Here is a 21,138-nt window from a genome sequence, read left to right as displayed (position 1 = left end):
CTAAAATGGCCCCACCTATTGCTAAGTCTACAAAGAGAAACTTTGGTGGTGATACTTGCAGCCAATTAGAGTATACAGTACGTTATATTACAAATTTTTTTTAGTTTTTGGTGTGAACTTCCAAGAGTTAAAAATTCATAACTTCTACAGTATTTGGACTAATTCAATGAAATCAGGCGACATATATCCTATTAGATGTGAGAGCTCAGAAAGAAAATTACAGAGGTCTAGTGGAACAATTTTAGGTTCTAGATGACATTTCATGATTTCTTTATGTGGTTCTAAACTTTTGACCAGTACTGTATAAAGCTTTTACACAGTTCAGAACAGTTTATAAATAGCACAAAAAATTTCAAAAGAAAGAGAAAAAAGAATATAACAGCATAATTTTATATCATTCAGCATCTTAGTAATCAATATACAGAAGAATGACGCAGAAAGGGAGCAAGACCACTTCTGCTTGATATAATTCAAACACTCACCTGAAGGCAAGTTCTGATGAGTACTGCAAGTCTCTCGCATTCTTCGCGCCTCGTGCAATACACAATTATGGAGTCTAAGTTCTTGAACCGTGGACCTGAAAGTAATGTGATGAGCGCATCATCTCTTCGCCTGTCCTTGGATACAGAGAGTAACAAATTCTTTGGCATTGGTATATCCTTTATCACACCTTCTTCTCCGTCAGGCAATGACAAGTGTTCAACTATGCTGGCACAAATCACCTTTGTAGCGGTTGCAGTCAGACCCAACACTGTCTTAACACCCAATCTATCTCGCAGTACCTGTTAAAAAATAAATAAGAACTAAATGTTATTAATGGTATTCCTCAATTTTTATAATTAGGAAGTGTTATGACTACTGCTGTTTTCATATAAAGGGCAGTTGGACTGTTGTACCATGCCCATGTTTAATTACTGAATTCATGTCCCTGCATCTCTCAAACCTAGGCAGTTAGGATCTAAAATTATTTTGATATGTTCTTTCACATTTATTGTTAGCCCACATTTATTACTGTATTTGGTAATTTTCAATGGATTATTTATTTAGAAAACAGCAACGCACAATAGTACAGCATAAGAATATAGATAACTGTACACAGGGATCCAGATTAGTTCCAAAATCCATCCCAACAGCTGTCTCACACTTAAGAAGGCACTGAAGTCTGATGTTTGGCACTGTCTCGCTACATGATGAACTAATGGTCTTTTCAAGAACACATTGCCTTTCCCCACTTGCAGTGTGTGTCATATTATTTGAGGAGAGTGTAAATTTGGCAGAGAGTTGTCCATATTGCACATACGAGGCATGTTTTTTAAAAATAAGTACTATTACCATACATCTGCAATGCAGCACTGTGTTTGCAATGTAAAGCATGCGCAATGCCTTACTTCATCAGTTCACATGCCACATGCAACGCTGTAGCGAGTGTTTAAAATGTTCAAGACAAATCAACCCAATGACAGTTAACCCTCCAAGTGATATGAGTCGTTAATAACAACTCATTTATGTCTTTGTGGAAAGATAAAGTCGTTATTACCAACTCATTCTTTAGAGCTGTGTTGCTAGGCAACAATTTAAGGAATACGGCCGTGTTGCTAGGCAACCATTTAAGGAATATGGCTCTAAGAAATGAGTCGTTAATAATGACTTTGTCATTTCACAAAGGCATAAATGAGTCATTGACGACTCATATAACTTGGAGGGTTAAGAAATGGTCCTTGAATCACTTCTTGAATGCAGTGGGAAATTTATGAGAAGGTACACCCCTGCTTGCAACTCTTGTACTTCACCTCAAGTGGACCTCTCCACGTCCTGGGAATATGTAGGATTTTCCCATTTCATGTTCATTAGGTACTCTTGTGGAAGTACTGACTGCTCTGGAATGTACAGATGCATGTGTGTGTTTGTGAGTGGCGTGATTACTGTAGATGTCTGCATGAAAATTTAAGTTTTATTTTGTTTTTGGCGTTTGTAGAAATATTTCGCTTTTGAATACAATAGTACTGAAGAGTTATGGACAGTAATTTACATAGTAACACATTAACATGGGCTTGAAGCTAAAGGTAATTGTCTTCACTGAACATCACAGAAACAGAGCTGCAGAAAGGAAATTTTCAGTGAGTGAAAAGCTGGTGCGTGACTGGTGGAAATTAAAAGACAAGCTGAAAAATACAAACTATTCTAAAAGCGCGTTTAGAAGTCCTAAAACAGGGAAGATTACGCAAATTGATGGAGAAGTGTTTGTGTACATCAATGAAATACGTAACAATGGCTGCAGTGTATCATATGATATGTTGCAAATGAAGCCACAAGACGTAGTGTGCAAACGCAACATTCCCATAACTCAGTTTAAGGTGAGTTGTGGGTGGATTATGAGGTTCATGCAACTACACAATCTGTTGGTGCAAAGGAGAACAACACTATGTCAAAGGTTGCCTGCTGATTACATGGACAAGATTGTCAAAAATATTCTGGGAAGGAAAAGAAACAAGCTCTGAATCTTTAGATCACCTTCACAGGTAAGGACGTGGACCACCTTCACATTAAAGACAGATATCAGAGTATCTTTCTTTGATAGCTTCCAGGCAGATCTGCTGAAAGGTGTTGTGAAAAATGTTTCTTCAATGTTTTTCTCTGCTCTAGTTGTTGCTGCTGTTGCTCTACGTGGATTTATCACATACTACAGATGCGGCAGGTGGACTTAAGAGAAGTTCTACCCACGATCTGACAAGAGACGAGAAAAGTGAGGTGAATTTTCAAAATGACGCATATTCAGTTGATGTAGAACTCATGCTGGACTTGGTTAAAACTGTGTGGGATAGAAGACCAGGTGCTCTACTAAAACAGCCGGCTGTACTTGTTTTAGAAAATTTCAGATGTCACCTTGCGAGCGAAGTGAGGCAACTTCTCAATGAAATTAAGACACGATAGGTAGTCATTCCCGGTGGCCTAACATCTACTTTGCAGCCATCTGATGTATGTATTAACAATGTGGATTCTGATGTTATAGTGGTGCAGTATGTTACGGATACTGTCAATGCTGATACCCAGCAAGAAGAAGATAATGGTTCCTAACAAGAAGAGTTTCAAGACCCGGAGCTGCCCTCTCCTGTACCATTAGCAGACCATGCATGAAGTGTAGTAGCTATTCTTTGATCCTTTGAAAACTATGTGAAAAAAATGAAGCTTTAACAGTAAAAAAAACTGAAGAAACTAATGTTTTTCCCAAAGTGTTAACTGAGTTATGTTTCTTGTTTCACTACTGTATGTATTCTGTTTCCAAAAAAGTTACTATAATGTTGTAATTGAAGCAATGTTGTAAAGTAAAAGTTCGTTTATATATCGTTAAATACTGAATTCAGTATCAGGTCGTGGATGCATATAATTCAATAATGTGCTATACGTGCTCAAAAATGGGATTTCTCTACATCATAAAATTTCAATAAATTGAAACAGAATTTAGCTCCTGAGGTGATTGGAGATATCAAGGTTCCATTGCACACAATGCAGATAAATCTATGACCCCTCAAGCCATATATTTGGCAAAGTTATGTTCAAATAATTACTATGTACCACTGTAATATTTGTTCTCTGTTAATTTGTGTACATCACTTGGTGATAACTTTACCCTATGATCATCAAACTTGTCTGACTGGATGGCCATTTTGTTAATGAGAAATTAAAAAAATTTTTTTTTTTTGCTAGGGGCTTTACGTCGCACCGACACAGATAGGTCTTATGGCGACGATGGGATAGGAAAGGCCTAGGAGTTGGAAGGAAGCGGCCGTGGCCTTAATTAAGGTCCAGCCCCAGCATTTGCCTGGTGTGAAAATGGGAAACCACGGAAAACCATCTTCAGGGCTGCCGATAGTGGGATTCGAACCTACTATCTCCCGGATGCAAGCTCACAGCCGCGCGCCTCTACGCGCACGGCCAACTCGCCCGGTAATTAAAAAATTAAATTAAATAATTCACAGCTGGAAACATCAGAATAACCACTTGACTAGAGTAATCATGAACACTTGTTTCAATTTGTAACACTGTTGTAGCTCACAAAGGAAGCAAATTTAACACAAGACTTTCATTCCCAAGTTTTTAAAGTGAATTTCATTTCAGATTTTCAGAATACTGAGGCCATCTGTTGCAATATACTCAAAATGAATTGCAAATATGAATTAAGGACACATCATAGACCTTTGTTTCATAAATCAATTTGTTTGCACATAGGCGTCAGTTGTCTAGGCGGAAGAATCTCAGTGTGCTGAAAACACACATACATGTTTCTAACTGGAAACTGTTATTAATTATCAACTTACCTGGCATATCATTAAGTATGATGGTCTGAAATTGTGAGACCACATAGAAACACAATGGGCTTCATCAATACAGGCAAATGCAATGGGTGGTAACTCTTTTAATATGCTGCCAAATCCTTTGCTCCTTTCACCACTGACGACAGCTTCAGGAGAAACTAGAAGAATGCTTAGTTTACCCGTCTTAGCCATTTCCAACACCTTCTCTTGTTCTTTTGGTTGCTGATTCATGTGTATACAGGCAGCCTTTATACACGACGGTACTCCTGTTACCTAGAAAAATCAACAAGGATAAAATAAATATGTCATCGCTCCAAATCCCTTCTACTTTCAAGGTGCTCAGGTATGTAGGGAATCAATTGTATTTTCTCTTAATGGACTGAGCAGATATTTTAATACAATATACTACCACTGTAGCCTCTGTGGCTCAGGTGGCAGCACGCCGGCCTCTCACCGCTGGGGTCCGTGGTTCCAATCCCGGTCACTCCATGAAAGATTTGTGCTGGACAAAGTGGAGGCGGGGCAGGTTTTTCTCCGGGTACTCCGGTTTTTCCTGTCATAATTCATTCCAGCAATACTCTCCAATATCATTTCATTTCATCTGTCATTCATTAATCATTGCCCCAGAGGAGTGCGACAGGCTTCCGCAGTCAGCACAATTCTTATCCTCGCCGCTAGATGGAGGCTTCATTCATTCCATTCCTGACCCGGTCGAATGACTGGACACAGGCTGTGGATTTTCATACTACCACTCTTCAGCAAGTAAAACTTGGTAACATAGGCATAAATAATGAAACTGGTAATAAAAATAACTTCAATTATTATTATTTATCATCAAAGGTTAACATCAATTCCACAATATACTTGAAGTTACCAGAGTAAGAAGACAGAAAGCTTGGGCATTACTGAAGAGGCATACAGGGAAATGAAGAGAGATAGTTTTCTGTTGCTTTTCTCGTTAAGCTAGAAAGTGCTATCAGATATTAGTTTCCCACCAACTAACCCAAAAAGCTATTTTACAGCATTCATCAAAGAGACTGGCTGCATAAGGAATGGTGTTACTAGCATCACTCACAGTTCAGTCACTTCTACATTGTCAAAGCCAAGGATTACACAGACAAGTCAATGAAAAAAAAAGTAATTTTACCCCATATGTCAACCAGAGCCTCCGTGGCTCAGACGGCAGCGCGACGACCTCTCACCGCTGGATACCGTGGTTCAAATCCCGGTCACTCCATGTGAGATTTGTGCTGGACAAAGCGGAGGCGGGACAGGTTTTTCCCCGGGTACTCCGGTTTTCCCTGTCATCTCATTCCAGCAACACTCTCCATTCTCATTTCATAGCATCTATCAGTCATTAACATATCACTTTGGGAGTGGCGACCCCATCGTACTAATAGCCTATATATGCTTCATTCATTACATCCCTGACCCGGTCAATGACTGGAAAACAGGTTGTAGGTTTTCATTTTCATGTCAACCAGAAGACATAGTGTTTCAATAATAATAATAATAATAATAATAATAATAATAATAATAATAATAATAATAATCATAATAATCATAATAATAATAATAATAATAATAATAATAATAATAATAATAATAATAATAATAATAATAACAATAATCATCAATGTCCCACTCCAGTCGCCTAGGTGTGGTTAAGAAGCCTCCTCCACTCCTTTCTGTCCTTCCACTTTTCCTGCTCCATTCCTTCCACCACATCCAATCCAGCTTCTCTAACGTCCTTCCAAATCTGATTAATAATAATAACAATAACAAAAATAACCTCCTCTGCGAACCATGTGACCTTGCCGCGGTGGGGAGGCTTGCGTGTCCCAATGATGCAAATAGCCGAGCCGCAGGTGCAACCTTATTGGATGGGTATTTGTTGAGAGACCAGACTAACAAATGGTTCATCGAAAGGGGGGTAGCAGCCTTTCGGTAGTTGCAAGGGCGGCAGTCTAGATGATTGACTGATACGGCCTTGTAATAATACTCAACATGGCTTAGCTGTGTTGATACTGCTACACGGCTGAAAGCAACGGGAAACTACAGCCGTAACTACCTCCCAAGGACATGCAGCTCTCTCTCTGTGTGAATGATGTACTGATGAGCAAGGAAGAGCTTTCTTAAGAAAAGAAATTTGCTCACTTCAAACATTGATATCGGAATTAGAAAGATGTTTTTGAAGACTTTCGTGTGGAGCGTGGCATTGCATGGAAGTGAAACATGGACGATAACTAGCTCAGAAAGAAAGAGAATAGAAGCTTTTGAAATGTGGTGTTACAGAAGAATGCTGAAGGTGAGATGGATAGATCGAATCACGAATGAAGAGATACTGAATCGAATTGGCGAGAGGAGATCGATTTGGCTAAATTTGACGAGAAGAAGAGATAGAATGATAGGACACATCTTAAGACACCCAGGACTTGTTCAGTTGGTTTTTGAAGGAAGTGTAGGTGGTAAGAACGGTAGGGGTAGACCAAGGTATGAATATGACAAGCAGATTAGAGCAGATGTAGGATGCAATAGAAATGAAAAGGTTAGCACAGGATAGGGTGGCATGGAGGGCTGCATCAAACCAGTCTATGGACTGATGACTCAAACAACAACAACAAAAATAACTATCTATCCAAGATAAAAATCAAACTGCTCCCGAGAAACACAAGGAGAGTTCGAGCCAAAAAGATTGAAAGATCTGATAGAGAAAAACTAGGATCTAACCACGAGTTCATGTAGAAACTTCAATCTGTGGATGCAGAGAACTGGGAACAACTGCACGAGGACCTGGTCGAAACAGCTAAAGAGACGGTTCACCTTACTAAGCCCAGGAAGCATGCTTGGTGGAACAGTGAATGCGATGCAACGATAAGGCAAAGAAAGTTAGCCTGGCAGAAATGGAACTCGCTAAAGAACCAAGTCAACTGGACAAACTTCTTGAATGAGAGAAAGTGTGCAGCAAAAACTGCCCGCAGTTTTAAACGTGCTTTTGATAAATACCAGCTGGCTCAAATTGAGCAGGATTTCAAGAAGAACAATACACACAACCTCTATAAAACATTCAAAAGCAACTTGAGGAAATACGACCCACCAAGCCTACAGTTCAGAGATTCCAATGGAAAACTAGCCCATAACAAGGAAAACTGCCAGGCCCTTGCAAAATACTTTGAATCCCTCCTTAACTGCAAGACCCCAATATCCAGATTCACATTTGAAGGTAAAACACAAGTCCACCCAGATTCAGAACCACGAAAGAGGAAATCAAACAGATTATCCAATCTTTAAAAAACAATAAAGCGCCGGGTAGAGATTTGATAATAGCTGAATTGTGAAAGTTTGCTAGTGACAATGCAGTGGAGAAATTCACGGACATCATACATGAAATATGGAATACCGAAAAACTTCCAAGTGACTGGACATCTGCCCTAATCCACCCACTTCATAAGAAAGGCGACAAGTCAGATGTTAACAACTATCACAGCATCTCCCTCCTACTCATAACTACAAAATTCTCTCAAGAGCTCTTCAAATCAGGGCAGAAGAACAGCTAGATCCAGAGCTGAGTGATTACCAAGGAGGTTTCAGGAAAGGACGGTCATGTGTGAAGCAGATTATGAATCTTAAATCTGTCCTTTCATATCTTAAATTAAGCAAGCCTTTTGTAGTAACGTTCATCGACTTTAAGAAGGTCTATGATTCAACTGACAGAACTACCTTAATTCAGATCTTAAAGGAATTTGGCTTTGTCAGTAAAACAAGAGCGATCATCCAACAGACTCTCACCAACACCATATCAAAAGTGTTCCGAGGAGAGACTTCAGATGCCTTTGAAATACAGACAAGAGTTAGGCATGGAGATGGTCTCTTACCTCTGATGTTCAACTGCATTCTTGAGAAAGTGATCTGTGAATCGTGCAGAGAAATGAGTTATGAAGTTGTCGAAAGCGGATTCAGACTAGACCACAAGAACAAGAACCTTTCAACTGACTGTCTAGCATTTGCAGACAATCTTACAGTTTTCGCTGATTCCTTGGATGTGGCCATGAAGCAGATCAATCAGCTTCAAACACAAGCTGCAAAGGTAGGCCTCCAGATCTCCTTTGAGAAAAATTCATTACAAACATCAAACTGGCGCCAAGTGAGCTAGAAGGGACTCACGGAAAAGTCAAGCAGGTTGAAAAATTTAAGTATCCTGGTGAATGGATAGAACCTAACATGTCCGGAAAAGAAGCCTTTGCATCACGCATGAATAATATTGAAAGGGCTTACCATCTGAATAAAAATGTCTATAACAAAAGATCTATATCTCTCAATGCAAAAATCAAACACTATTGCACTGTCATCCGGCCAGAGGCTCTATATGTAGCGGAATGTCATGCCATGAACAAAAGAGGCATGATGGAGAAATTGGAGGCTAAGGAAAGGATGATTTTGAGGAAAATCTTAGGTCCAGTCAAAGACAATGGCGAGTTTAGGGGACGGCAAAACCAGGAGTTGTACTCACATATGGAGAAAATAACCGACGTGATGCAGAAAAGGAAAAAGTTTTTATGGACACATGGCCCGAATGAAGTCAACACGGTTAACTTTATTTCCACTTTCCTCCAAGAGATAAAGGCAAAGGGGGCATGGTTCAGTGAGGTACAGAAAGATCTGCAGGAGATTGGGATCTCATTTGAAGATCCAGGAGCATGATCCACTTAAGAATATACTCCAAGAACATCAGAGTTTCCAACCAAAGCCGAAGCTGAAAACTGGAAAGGCATGGACGAAAGAGTGAAAGGAGCAACACCGTCTACGAATGCTATTTGCTTTACGTTGCAGCACCGACACAGATAGGTCTTATGGCGACGATGGGGCAGGAAAGGCCTAGGAATGGGAAGGAAGCAGCCGTGGCCTTAATTAACGTACAGGCCCAGCATTTACCTGGTGAGAAAATGGGAAACCAAGGAAAACCATCTTCAGGGCTGCCGACAGTGGGGTTTGAACCCACTATCTCCCAAATGCGATCTCACAGCTGCGCGCTCCTAACTGCACGGCCAACTCACCCGCTCGTCTATGAATGAAGGAATACGGGATCAACATTAAAGCTCAAAGGAAATGGCTGAAATGACGTGGTCCTTAGTTGGCCGAAACGAAACAATAATAATAATTTTACTTAATTATTTATATACACTTAAGAAAATGGAAATTGCAACACCATGAAGGCATTGGTCGTTTATGTTGATTTTCAAGATATGGAACGATGCCATGTAGGTATGTAAACGATCAAAGTTTCAGACCCATTGGATTGTTGCTACAAATCTCCGCACGTGATTGGTCGTGGAGGAATCAACTCCAGTATACGGACTCTGGTGTAACGTAGTTGACTTGCAGTCTGTGCAGTGAAGTGTTCCCAGTCAAACATGCCTCGACGAGAGAGAAGAGCACACTATCAACAACTGTTGCCGTTTGAGAGGGCTGTGTGAGGCTGGATTATCGCTAAGGACTGTCGCTGCACGTGTTGGCCGACAGGCATCTACGGTACAAGTGTATAGCAGCAGTGGTCAAATGAAGGTACCCCACACTCGTAGACCTGGCACAGGCCCAGCGCGACAGACAACTGTGAGAGAGGATCGCCGCATCATTCGGATGGCCCGGACAGAACCCCATGCAACAGCAGTGCAAATTCGAGCAGCTGTGGCACCCCACGTTATACAACAAACAGTTGGTAATCGCCTGCGTGCAGCTGGCTTATGAGCCCATGTCCCTGCAGAAGGTGTTCCACTGACCCCACAACAGTGACGTGTAAGGCTGGCCTGGTGTAGAGAAAGATCGACATGCAACGACGAATGGCAAAGGGTCGTCTTTAGTGATGAATCGCGCTTCTGTCTTGCCCGCAGTGATCGCCGGAATCGTGTGCGCTGACGTACCGGGGAGAGGGGCCACCCAGATCTTATTGTCGAGAGGCACACAGGCCAACACCAAGCATTATGGTCTGGGGAGCTATTGGCTTTAATATGAAATCACAATTAGCGCTTGTTGAGGGCACTATGACTGCTCGACAGTATGTTGATAGGGTACTCAATCCAGTGGTTGTCCCTATGATGGCGAACATTGCTAATGGGATGTTTCAGCAGGTCAATGCCCGGGTTCACACTGCACACATCTCCAGAGAAGCTCTCCACGACATCACAACCTTAGAATGACCCGCCAGATCCCCGGACCTCAGTCCTATTGACCATGTGTGGGACATGATGGGTCGATAACTGGCCAACCGTCCTAAACCACCCACAACTCTGGAACAACTGACCCGTGCAGTGCAGCAAGCATGGGCCACAATTCCTCAGGAAGCGATCCAGGGCCTTACTGACTCCATGCCTCGATGAATTCATCAATGTATTGCAGCTTGTGGTGGGCACATACTGTATTGACTGTTGTCCAAACTTGCGGTCAGAGGGACCTGAAAGTGTAATCATCGAATCACAACCAAACACTTGTCCTGCACGGTCAAATGCAGCAATGTAGCACCACTCCTTCTGGGTGGTGCAATTTCCATTTTCTTCAGTGAATTACTTACTTCCCAATTTATGGGTTGCCGAACATGACAAAGAGTACCAAATCAACAGTGTTGAAAATAATGAACAATGGTTGTTGGCATATTAGCGCTGTTAAAAATACCTTCTCCTCAGTTGCTGGTCATTTAAAACAGGGAGAAGTGTATTTTACAATTTTTTCTACGTCACACTGACACACGTCTTATGGCAACGATGGGATAGGAAAAGGCTAGGAGCAGGAAGGAAGCGACCGCAGCCTTAATTAAGGTACAGCCCCAAGATCTGGCTGGTGTGAAGATGGGAAACAATGAAAAACCACCATGAGGGATGCTGATAGTGGAGTTCGAACCCACTAATCTTCTGAATGCAAGCTGACAGCTATGTGACCGAAACCATGCAGCCACTCGCTCAGTGAGTGTACTATTTTTATCAGTCAAGTTTTTAATCAGAATAAGAACATCAAAAGTGCAACAAATTACTGGATTTACATATGGTGACCGTTGTTTTTAGGTGTAAATATATCTTACCGGTAAAAGCTTTTCAGTCTATCAAACACACAAGTTAAATATAAATATTATGCTATAACATACCTGTAAAAAAGCACATTATTAAACAAGGAATAAAAGTACACACTATTAAATAAAGAATTCCCTATTTAATAATGCATTTTTCTATGGGTAATGTTATAGTGTAATACTTACTGTGTATTTAACTTGTGTGTTTGGCAGACTGAAAAGATTTTAAGTTACATTTAATCAAAATGGCTCTGGTAAGTTATTAACCTTGAATTTTATTACTTGGGTATAATGAACATCATCTTACCTCCCAAATGTGATCTCTACTCCAGAAAGACTATCCTTCTTAAATCAAACGACAAAGCACCTTATCAATGGCCCTTTATGCCCTGTTAAATGCACAGAACTTGATCTGACACAGGCCAGTATCAGTGCTGTTAATGTGGCCAAATTCTGGGGCGATATTTTGTAAATAACTGTTTAATTTTATATAATATTGTAATTTCATATATTTTATCTAATTTGCATCTGTAATCTATATTGTGCTACTGACACAAATAAATAAATCCTTCTTAAATGCACTAACATTACACGAATGAACACAATACACAAAAAATGACACTCCATAAATACATGCATTATCCTTTTGAGATCAATTTACTGGAAGTGATTTTCAGAAGTATGCAAAAATATTCCAATACAATTACAAAAGAACAGTTGAATTTACCTGGTCCTCCATCAAGGACACAAGTGGAGAAATGACCAAGGTGATGGCACCAGATTTTTTAGAATAGAGATATGCAGGTAACTGATAGCATAAGCTCTTGCCAGAACCAGTAGACAAAGTCACTAGAGTGGACAGACCCGACAGAATTCGCATCACTGCCACTTCTTGACCTGGACGGAACTGACTGTGTCCAAACAGCTTCAAAGTATCATGTACCTCTTTAGGAGTTGCTAGAAAATTAAAATGAAAAATTAGTATGGTGGTAAATTTGAACATATATCTGAGAGAAAAATGTAATTAATAGTGTAAGGTTTCAATCCCAAAAATACTGAACTAACTTGGATGTCCTGTTCTAAGCTATAATAATAGCTACAAACTATCAGGGTTCTCTTGTGAAACTAATATGGTATGTGGAGTAGCGATTCCCAAGACAAAATTCTTTCAAATGAGTGTTGATGCCCGCCCTCCTGACACAGCTGGAAAGTGGGAAAAAGTTTGTCAGGATCTGGGAAGGAATGAACACAGAAGAACTGCAATTGATGAAAAACGAGCCTATCTATTTGAAGATGCGAAGATTATACCAGTCTTTTAAAGCCTGTCTCTTTCTCTTGTTCCTTCTTCCCCCATTGACATGTCACTGTGTCATATACAGAAAGACAGGACATTAACACATTGCAGACTGGGTGCCCTTCATCCCATGGACAGCCCTGTTCCTGGCCACATTCTAACTACCTCCAAGCTGGAGTGCATGCATTCAAATAAACTGTCAGAACTTCACTAGCTTTTGAAGGGCTACTGTGATTTTTCTGGTGGCCTTCCTGAATAGCTGTTGAAATGCAGATAAATAAATATTTGTTGAACTCTATTTCGGCTCATAGTTTTCGGAAATATGGGGTTTTCTATTAGGGGATTGTTTGGCCAGGCACGATTTCTTCACCTGCCCTATCAATATATACAGAGCATTATTTTTTTAAATTTCCCTGCTAGTGACATTAGTCCACTTTAGTGTTTTAGGGGATACGTTATGAGAATGTGAATTCTGCTTATAGTATAAGTTTGTCAGCTCAGCTACATATTGAAAAAAATTCCTCACCAAACATAAGTCCTGCTACTTGTTCTATGTTTCCAGATTCATTACGCCATACCTTCATACCAGGAGCACCTTCAAAATCCTCTAGCCTAAGTTCACTGTTGTCCATAACCCAGTTGTCAGAAAACACTACATTATTTACAATATTTAGAATATTTACGCCCGTAACACAATTATCAAACTCGTTCTGCACTACGTGAGTTCCACACCTTGAAGATAAGGCTATATCCTCGTCATCACTTGAAACATTTCCGTTAGAAGGTATCTCATCATCGAACTCTAATATTCAGCACCCCTTGGATATTCGGAGTCTGTATCAGCACATAATTCGCGAATAATTTCATCCTTGTCTAAACACGTGCGATCCCTGGGTGCTGCCATCTTGCATGGCTCTTCGAACTTAGTAAACATATTGTCCGGATATGCAAAGAAAATCTCTGATATGAAGAATAATCGTAAAGAAATGCAACTATCGATTGTGTAGAACCATACATAACAGAGTTCTATCACACTTGACCTCCAAATAGTTCCGGTATATCACAAAAGGTAGCACTAAACTTCAATCTGCTGCTAACACGAGATAACTCGGGACTGGTCCGCAACGCTCGGCCAGGCAAACACGAGTTTTCTCGGGACCGGTCCGCATTGTGTTAAAAAGAGAACACAGTAGTATCGTATTCCTTTGAATCCAAGATGTTGATTTTTTCTCTTAGAATTTCATGTGAAAAATCAAGGGTCGTCTTGCATTTGCAACCTAAGCCGAACAAACAACACTGAAAGCTACTGTGCTGCTTCCCTTCACCTTTCCTGCACACAACTGTTTGCCTTCAACACATGCATCTTTATTATATATCACTAGCCGTTAGTCCGACTCGTTGGCTGAATGGTCAGCGTACTGGCCTTCAGTTCAGAGGGTCCCGGGTTCGATTCCCGGCCGGGCCGGGGATTTTAACCTTCAATGGTTAATTCCAATGGCCCGGGGGCTGGGTGTTTGTGCTGTCCCCAACATACCTGTAACTCACACACCACACATAACACTATCCTCCACCACAATAACACGCAGTTACCTACATATGGCAGATGCCGCCCACCCTCGTCGGAGGGTCTGCCTTACAAGGGCTGCACTCGGCTAGAAATAGCCACACGAAATTATTACTAGCCGTTAAAGCCAGCAAGCGAGGCATGCATCTAGCGGCAGCCAGTTTTATCTGACGCTTAGTAGAAGCAACATTTTTATAAACAGAAAGCAATATTTTTGTGATAGATCGTCATATTTTAGGCACACATGGAGCAGGTATTACCAGCAAGTTTTCAGCAGGTTCTTGTCAATATTATGATGCCAATTTTAAGTTAATGGTTATTAAACATGTGAAAATGAGAGACAATTGAGCAGCCACAAAAAAATACAGCATAACAAACTCATGTTCAGCACTGGTGTAAAGACAAAGTTCACTTAAAAAAATGCATACTCTATAAGAACGGCATTCAATGTCACGCAACAAGGATGCTTTAAAGAAGTCGAATATGGAACTGTGAGGTTTGTGACCAAAAACGCAAGAATGGCCATAAGACAAGATGCGATATGAAAGCGGGCTTGCGAAGTTGTGCAACAAAGAGGAATTCCCGGAAGTTTCAAAGGCAGTATCAGATGCCCCTACTCAAAATGATTAGGGAAGTAGGGAGAATTTACATGATACTCCATGCTCTTTTTCTTCTCAAATTAAATTTGTAATTTGATGATTGTAAATTCGACTGAAATTTTACTCTATTGTATTCTGAATCCATACGGTCACCCTCACTGGAGGAAGGATGATTTATTATTTCTTTAATAAATTTATCTCTCTAATGGCCAGTTTCTGGAAGGACAGTTATCTGTAGATACATAATTATCAGTGACTTATCATGATAGTTTAAAATGAGTTTCCAAAACAACAGTTATCGCCTTCTTCACAGTTATCTGCGCAACGACTGATACCTGCAGCTAGCGCTGTAGTTACATCTATGTTAGAACTGAAATATCGATATGAGGAGCCACTCCATACAGCTTCGTATGCCTCTCACCCGGAGGCCCAAAGTTTGATTCCCGGGCAGGTTGGACACTATTATCTGGTTATGAGGGCAGGTTCTAGGTCCACTCAGCCTACATAATTACAGTTTAATGAGGAGCTGTCTAACAGTGAAATGCTGATGAAGACAGTTCTTAAAGAGGATTTATTATGAAGTTCTACCTGTTAAATAATTCATAATACCATGAAACCTTGTCAGTGCATTCCTTATTAGCATGTTTTCCTGCTTAGCACATTGTAAATTCAAAGTCCCGGTTCTCATGGTATTGAATCCACATAAAAATACCTCACTTATTGTGTCACAAATTTCACTTTTACTGCTTAGTACGATCACATTTTTCCAAGCCCTGAAAATGTTATTTATTATCCCTTGTGAAAGGAACATGATTTCCAATTCAGGTAAGAAAGAACCCTTGCTACAGTTGTATGATAGGAGGAAAAGGCCTTAAAATCCTGAACTTCACAGAATAAGTTGCACCTTAGGACAGCAAGCTGCTAGCCTAAGAAATGTTCAGTTTTGCTTGCTGGTTAGCAGCGAGATTGCTGAATAACACAGTGAGCCTGTTTGTGCTTGTATTTTGTATTCCATTCCATAGTTAGAAATTTATTTTAGTGTTGAGTGATACAATGAAGGGTAGCAAATTTTTGTCGCATGATAGCCTACATTTGGATTAGGAACATAACCACATGAAGCTGATTAGCGTAGTGCATATTTGTCTTGTGGCAGCCTAGTTATGGATATGGAAATAGTCGTGAAATTCCTTATTAATGAAGATGAAATTAAGACCTGTCAGAAAGGTGACTGGCACCTGCATCTTTAAGAATGCCACAGAGGTGGTGTGAATACTGAAACTCGCATTTTCGAGTTTTGACTCATTCATTCGAGTTGGCCAAAGTTTTGTCGGACTCAAAAAATGGCAGCCAAAGTCGCAGTCGCACATAGATGAGTGTAACCTCCAATTCATTGTCTAAGAGTATGACCAGAAAATAATATTTAATAGGGCAAAATAAAAGGTTTCTACTAACATTTGTTTTAGAAAGAGTCATTACGGCTTTAGGAGTATTTGTAATTATACAAACTTCATTATTGTAACGTTTAGCCAAATTGTTAATGGTTTTAATTTGTTCCTGGGTAGGTTTTCTTGTGGTCCCTCCAAAAATGGCAAATCAAGGTTCTACTGTAGGCTATATGACTTGATATGTCACTCATTTAACCCTCTCTTTTATTGATCTCCTTTTGTGTTTGTCCTGTGTTTCTAGTATTTAACCACCTGCTTTCATATTTTTCTCTGCCCCTTTTCTATTTTTGTTCTTATCAGCCTTCGTCTTATCCCACACTTCCCACATCAGGACTGAAGATCTGTCCCGATGGACCCTCGGAATGTTGAAGTCCACCCTCCAGATGAAGCTCTTGGGGGAATGAAAAGAAATGGACTCAAAAGAACTGGGATTAACGAGGAAAGAACCTATCTATTTGAAGATGGCTGTGTGTGAAGAACAAAATATGAAGATGGTCCCAAACCAAATGATGGTTATAACTAGTACTGGTACAGTCTAAATTTGATGCATAAAGTGTGCTCAAAATAATATTACTGTTTATAACAGTGTTAATATGGCATAGTTATCTTACCTCTTAAAGTTCCATCAGGCTTTAACTGATAAAGAGGCTCCACTACTCTCTTACTGCCTTCATCTTTGTTCAATGCCTCAACAACATAACCAGGTAGACTCATGCCTGGAGTTGCAGAAATATCACTATCAACGTTATCCTAAAAGAAAAGAAAAGAAAGTAATCATATTATCACATTAACCAATTTAAACAAATAAGTAAATATAATCATTTATTGTACTTGACAAGCCATTAACACCCATGACTGAAAGCAAAATGGACATTACCATCACCCATTAAAAATTACAACAATAAATGAAATGAAACATGTTTCTTGACATTAGCTCTTTTCATTTTTTTTTTCATTTATGTGCGGAACTTTTCCAAGTACCTGCCAGAATGCAATCCAGGCTTCCTTGTGTATTACAGAAAAACAGAGTTTTACATTGTCCCGCAATTTAATTCTACAATATCTTTCTTAGCCTTTAATTAAAAATCACATCCACCATTATCAACATCAATTGCATCTAAATATCTAGCTATTTCTTTATCATGCCAATGGCCGTAGCCGTGTTGAAACACCGGATCCCGTGAGATCTCCGAAGTTAAGCAACATTGGGCGTGGTCAGGAGTTGGATGGGTTGCCACGCGCTGTTGGTGGGGGGTAAGGGAATGGAGGAGCGGAAAGGAACTGGCCACCCTACCGCACGTAAACTCCGGCTCAGGAACACCTCTGCGGAGGTTCGGACCTGCCTTCAGGCAGAATAACCCTTACCTCTTTATCATGATCCTCTAATGAAGCCACGTTGCTAGACAACAGCTGTTTTCAAGTGTGCACAGCCTCTAGATAACTCTCCTCAAGGCTTTTTTTGCAAAGGGAATACAGCTCAAGAGGAGTCCACGGTGACAACACACAGTGCTGATGCTATTCAAGCTGGTGTAACCCCTCACAGGAGTTACAGACAGAACAAGTCATGCTGCATGAGGTCCAACATAGGATCTGCACAAACTTTTTTAAGCTGCTGGGGTTGCACCACTCCATGAGTACTAAAGGTTAATAAAATCGATGTGAGAACACTTAGTAACTCTGAACCAGTATCATTGGTTTAGAGGACTGGGTGGTATGGGAATACTGAGATTATCAAATAATTGCATGAATCTGAGTGTTCAATGCCTATACAACATGAATAATAGATTTTAGTTACCTGGCTAACAATAGGTCGTCTTCTCGACGGAACTGCAGACTCAGCTGCCATAAGAGCTGCTTCTTCCAAAGTAGGAAAGGGACTTTCATCTTCCTCTTCTTCATTGTCCTGAGGTAGAAGCTTATCTCCTAAATAAAAAAACCCACCACATATTAAATTGTAAACCATTACTAGAACTTAATTTGAAAAATCACAATATAAATAACTGCTGACAGTGTTAAATCAATTACAGTTTCTACAGAAAAATATAAGTAGATGTAGATAAAATTAATCTGTAGCGCATCTCTACCTTACACTGCAGTACAGACTAAGTAGTGTGCTCTGTTGCTGGATTTCTACAACAGCATGGTGAGACTGAGGATTGAGGAGTTGACTTGGGATTTAACCTGACACTGAATCCCCGCATATACACACGACTCATCTGTATAAATAACTGGCTTTCTCAAATTCTTAAACCTTTTCGCCTGTGCTGGACTGTATAGCTCAAATGGTTCTGTGCTGGGCATCTGAGCTCAAACTGGCAGGTATGATGCTGATTCAGCCTGGTGTAATTTGAAGGTAAGTCAGCCTTGTGTCGTTAATTTACTAGCGTGTAAAAGAACTCCTGCAGGACCAAATCAGTAATTCAGCGTCTCCAAAAACCGATAAAGCAGTTAGTGGGACGTAAAACCAATAGCATTATTATTATCATAATAATAATAATAGTACATTTTCCATCTCCTGTGGGGGTTTCAGCCTGTTCCCCTATCGGGCGCGTCCCAGGTGGCGGATCGGGAGGCTTGCTGGACTTGTCTGGAGGGTTTGAGGGAAATAAAATACCTCTCGCGGACAAAAAACAGGCACAGCTTGCCAACATCTTCAGCAACCTCTGAAGCTCACTACTTCAGTTGTAACCATGCCACCGACATAGATCGATGTCCCCAACACTTTTAACTTGATAGCATGATGGAATCAACCTACAATATAACTACCCCAGGCCCTAGTAGACATACTAGTTTTTCTCGGTCATCGGATTCTGGGGGACCGAGAACATCATGCGGGAATGTATCGGAGCTTCCCAAATCTCTTCGCCAAAAATGCAAAACTTTCTTTGGTAGTCTAAACATCAACACACTTCGGAAAACTGGGAAGTTAATAGATAACTTAAACATCCAAATTTTAGCACTTCAGGAAACCAGATACACGGATGAAAATCATTTTGACTCAGGAAATTATAGAATTTACAAAGGCAAGCCAGCAATCTCCCTTCATAAGAGACCGTTACAATTTGGCACAGGATTCGCTGTAAGAAGAAACATTGTAAACTCAGTACTTAGCTTTTCTTCGCCTTCTGAAAGAATTTCAACACTATCCATTAAATCAGGAAACAAAGCTTAAACATTACTTAATGCGCATGCACCCACCAATAACTACAATCAAAACGATCCACAAATGGTGGAAGACTTCTGGGAACTGCTAGAAGAAACTACAGCCACAATTCCAAATCATCACACAAAAATTCTATTAGGAGATTGCAATGCCCGAATTGGTAGAGAAAAGAAATTCAGGACAATTGTAGGACTATACCCAGCACACAATAGAATTAATAAAAAAAAAGGAGAAAGATTAATGGATTTTTGCAAAAATGTTGATCTCAAATTAATGTCAACACATTTCCAGGCACTTCCACACAAGAGAACAACCTGGAGATCCCCAAATTTTCACTTGGGAGAATTTCAACTAGATCATGTGGCTATTTCCAAGAAAAATCAAAAAGAAATTATGAATGTTACAGTTAAAAAAGGGATCATTGACACTGACCACCATCTATCCTTAATCAAGGTCAAATTTCAACCAAACAGGTCCAAACCCAGAATAACAAAAAACCTGCATGTCGATCCGGAATTTCTTAAACAGAACACTAGTACTTTCCTTGAAAGTATTCCTACTCACAATCCTTCGAACTGGTTAGAACTCAAAGACATACTTTTGAAGGCTTCTCGAAATGTTGGCACACCACCCAGGAAACGCAAACATAGGTGGTGGAATGAAACCTGCGACAAGGCCATAAACTTTAGAACTAAAGCCTGGCAGAATTGGAATTCTCATAAAACTGAACAAACCTGGCAGGAATTCACCAAAATACAAACATAAAAAATTATCAGGTCTGAAAACACAACTACGAACACTACAGATTGGCAGAAATTGAACAAGATTTTACAAAAAAACAATACACGAAACTTCTACAAAACTTTCAGAGAAGAATTATCAAATTATCAGGCACCTGGTCTTTGCTTCAAACGCCCAGATGGGACATTGGAAACAAATAATCAAGAGAACTCCAAACTTCTAGCAGTTTATTTCCAGGATCTTTTAAACTGTGAATCCCCTAAAGAACAACTCACCTTTGAAAAACCCTTATCTAATCAAAATTCAGAACCCCTAACACTGGAAGAAGTCAAAGAAATAATCCACGGACTCAAAAATAACAAAGCCCCGGTTAAAGATGGTATAACTGCCGAAATGCTGAAGATAGGAGGTGACAGCGTAGCCCGGAAAATCCACTCGATTCTTGAGAACATCTGGATCACTGAAGAAATCCCAGAAGATTGGAAATGTGCGCTAATCCATCCACTACACAAGAAAGGGGATAAAACGAACATCAATAATTATAGAGGAATTAGCTTGATACCAGTTGCTTACAAAATTTTTTCCAAAGCCTTGCTCACTAGACTTGAGAAACAAACAGACCATTTACAGTTGGTGAATACCAGGCAGGTTTCTGAAAAGGGAGATCTTGTACAGAACAAATCCTTAATCTCAAAACTATCCTCCAAATGCGCAAAACCAGACAAACGAATCATTACTTTTGTAGATTTCAGAAAAGCATATGACTCTATAGACCGTCTAACACTTTTCAATACTCTAGAAGTATTTCAAGTGGATAAAAAAAACAAGAGAATTAATCAAACAAACATCAACTGGCACTACTTCAAAAGTTAAATTACTAGGCGAAATATCTGAGCCTTTTCCTGTTAACACCGGGGTCCATCAAGGGGATGGTTTATCGCCATTGCTGTTTAACTTGGTAC

The 21,138-nt window shown here is 40.0% G+C and overlaps 1 protein-coding gene across 1 annotated transcript in view; it reads right to left on the bottom strand.

Moving 5' to 3' along the window:
• Positions 1-21,138, bottom strand: part of RecQ4 (RecQ4 helicase) — a 136,881-nt gene that overhangs the window by 90,003 nt on the left and 25,740 nt on the right. Inside the window, exons 3-7 of the mRNA XM_067153624.2 lie at positions 18,068-18,195; positions 16,884-17,022; positions 12,098-12,327; positions 4,317-4,586; positions 483-782 (exon numbers count right to left, since the gene is read on the bottom strand). Coding sequence (XP_067009725.2) covers positions 483-782; positions 4,317-4,586; positions 12,098-12,327; positions 16,884-17,022; positions 18,068-18,195 — 1,067 coding nt within the window. The remainder of the gene's footprint in view (positions 1-482; positions 783-4,316; positions 4,587-12,097; positions 12,328-16,883; positions 17,023-18,067; positions 18,196-21,138) is intronic.

This window comes from Anabrus simplex, chromosome 1 (genome assembly GCF_040414725.1).
Source record: "Anabrus simplex isolate iqAnaSimp1 chromosome 1, ASM4041472v1, whole genome shotgun sequence".
Taxonomy (NCBI): domain Eukaryota; kingdom Metazoa; phylum Arthropoda; class Insecta; order Orthoptera; family Tettigoniidae; genus Anabrus; species Anabrus simplex.
The sequence above is the reverse complement of the archived record's forward strand: the minus strand, read 5'-3'. Positions and strand labels throughout refer to the sequence as shown.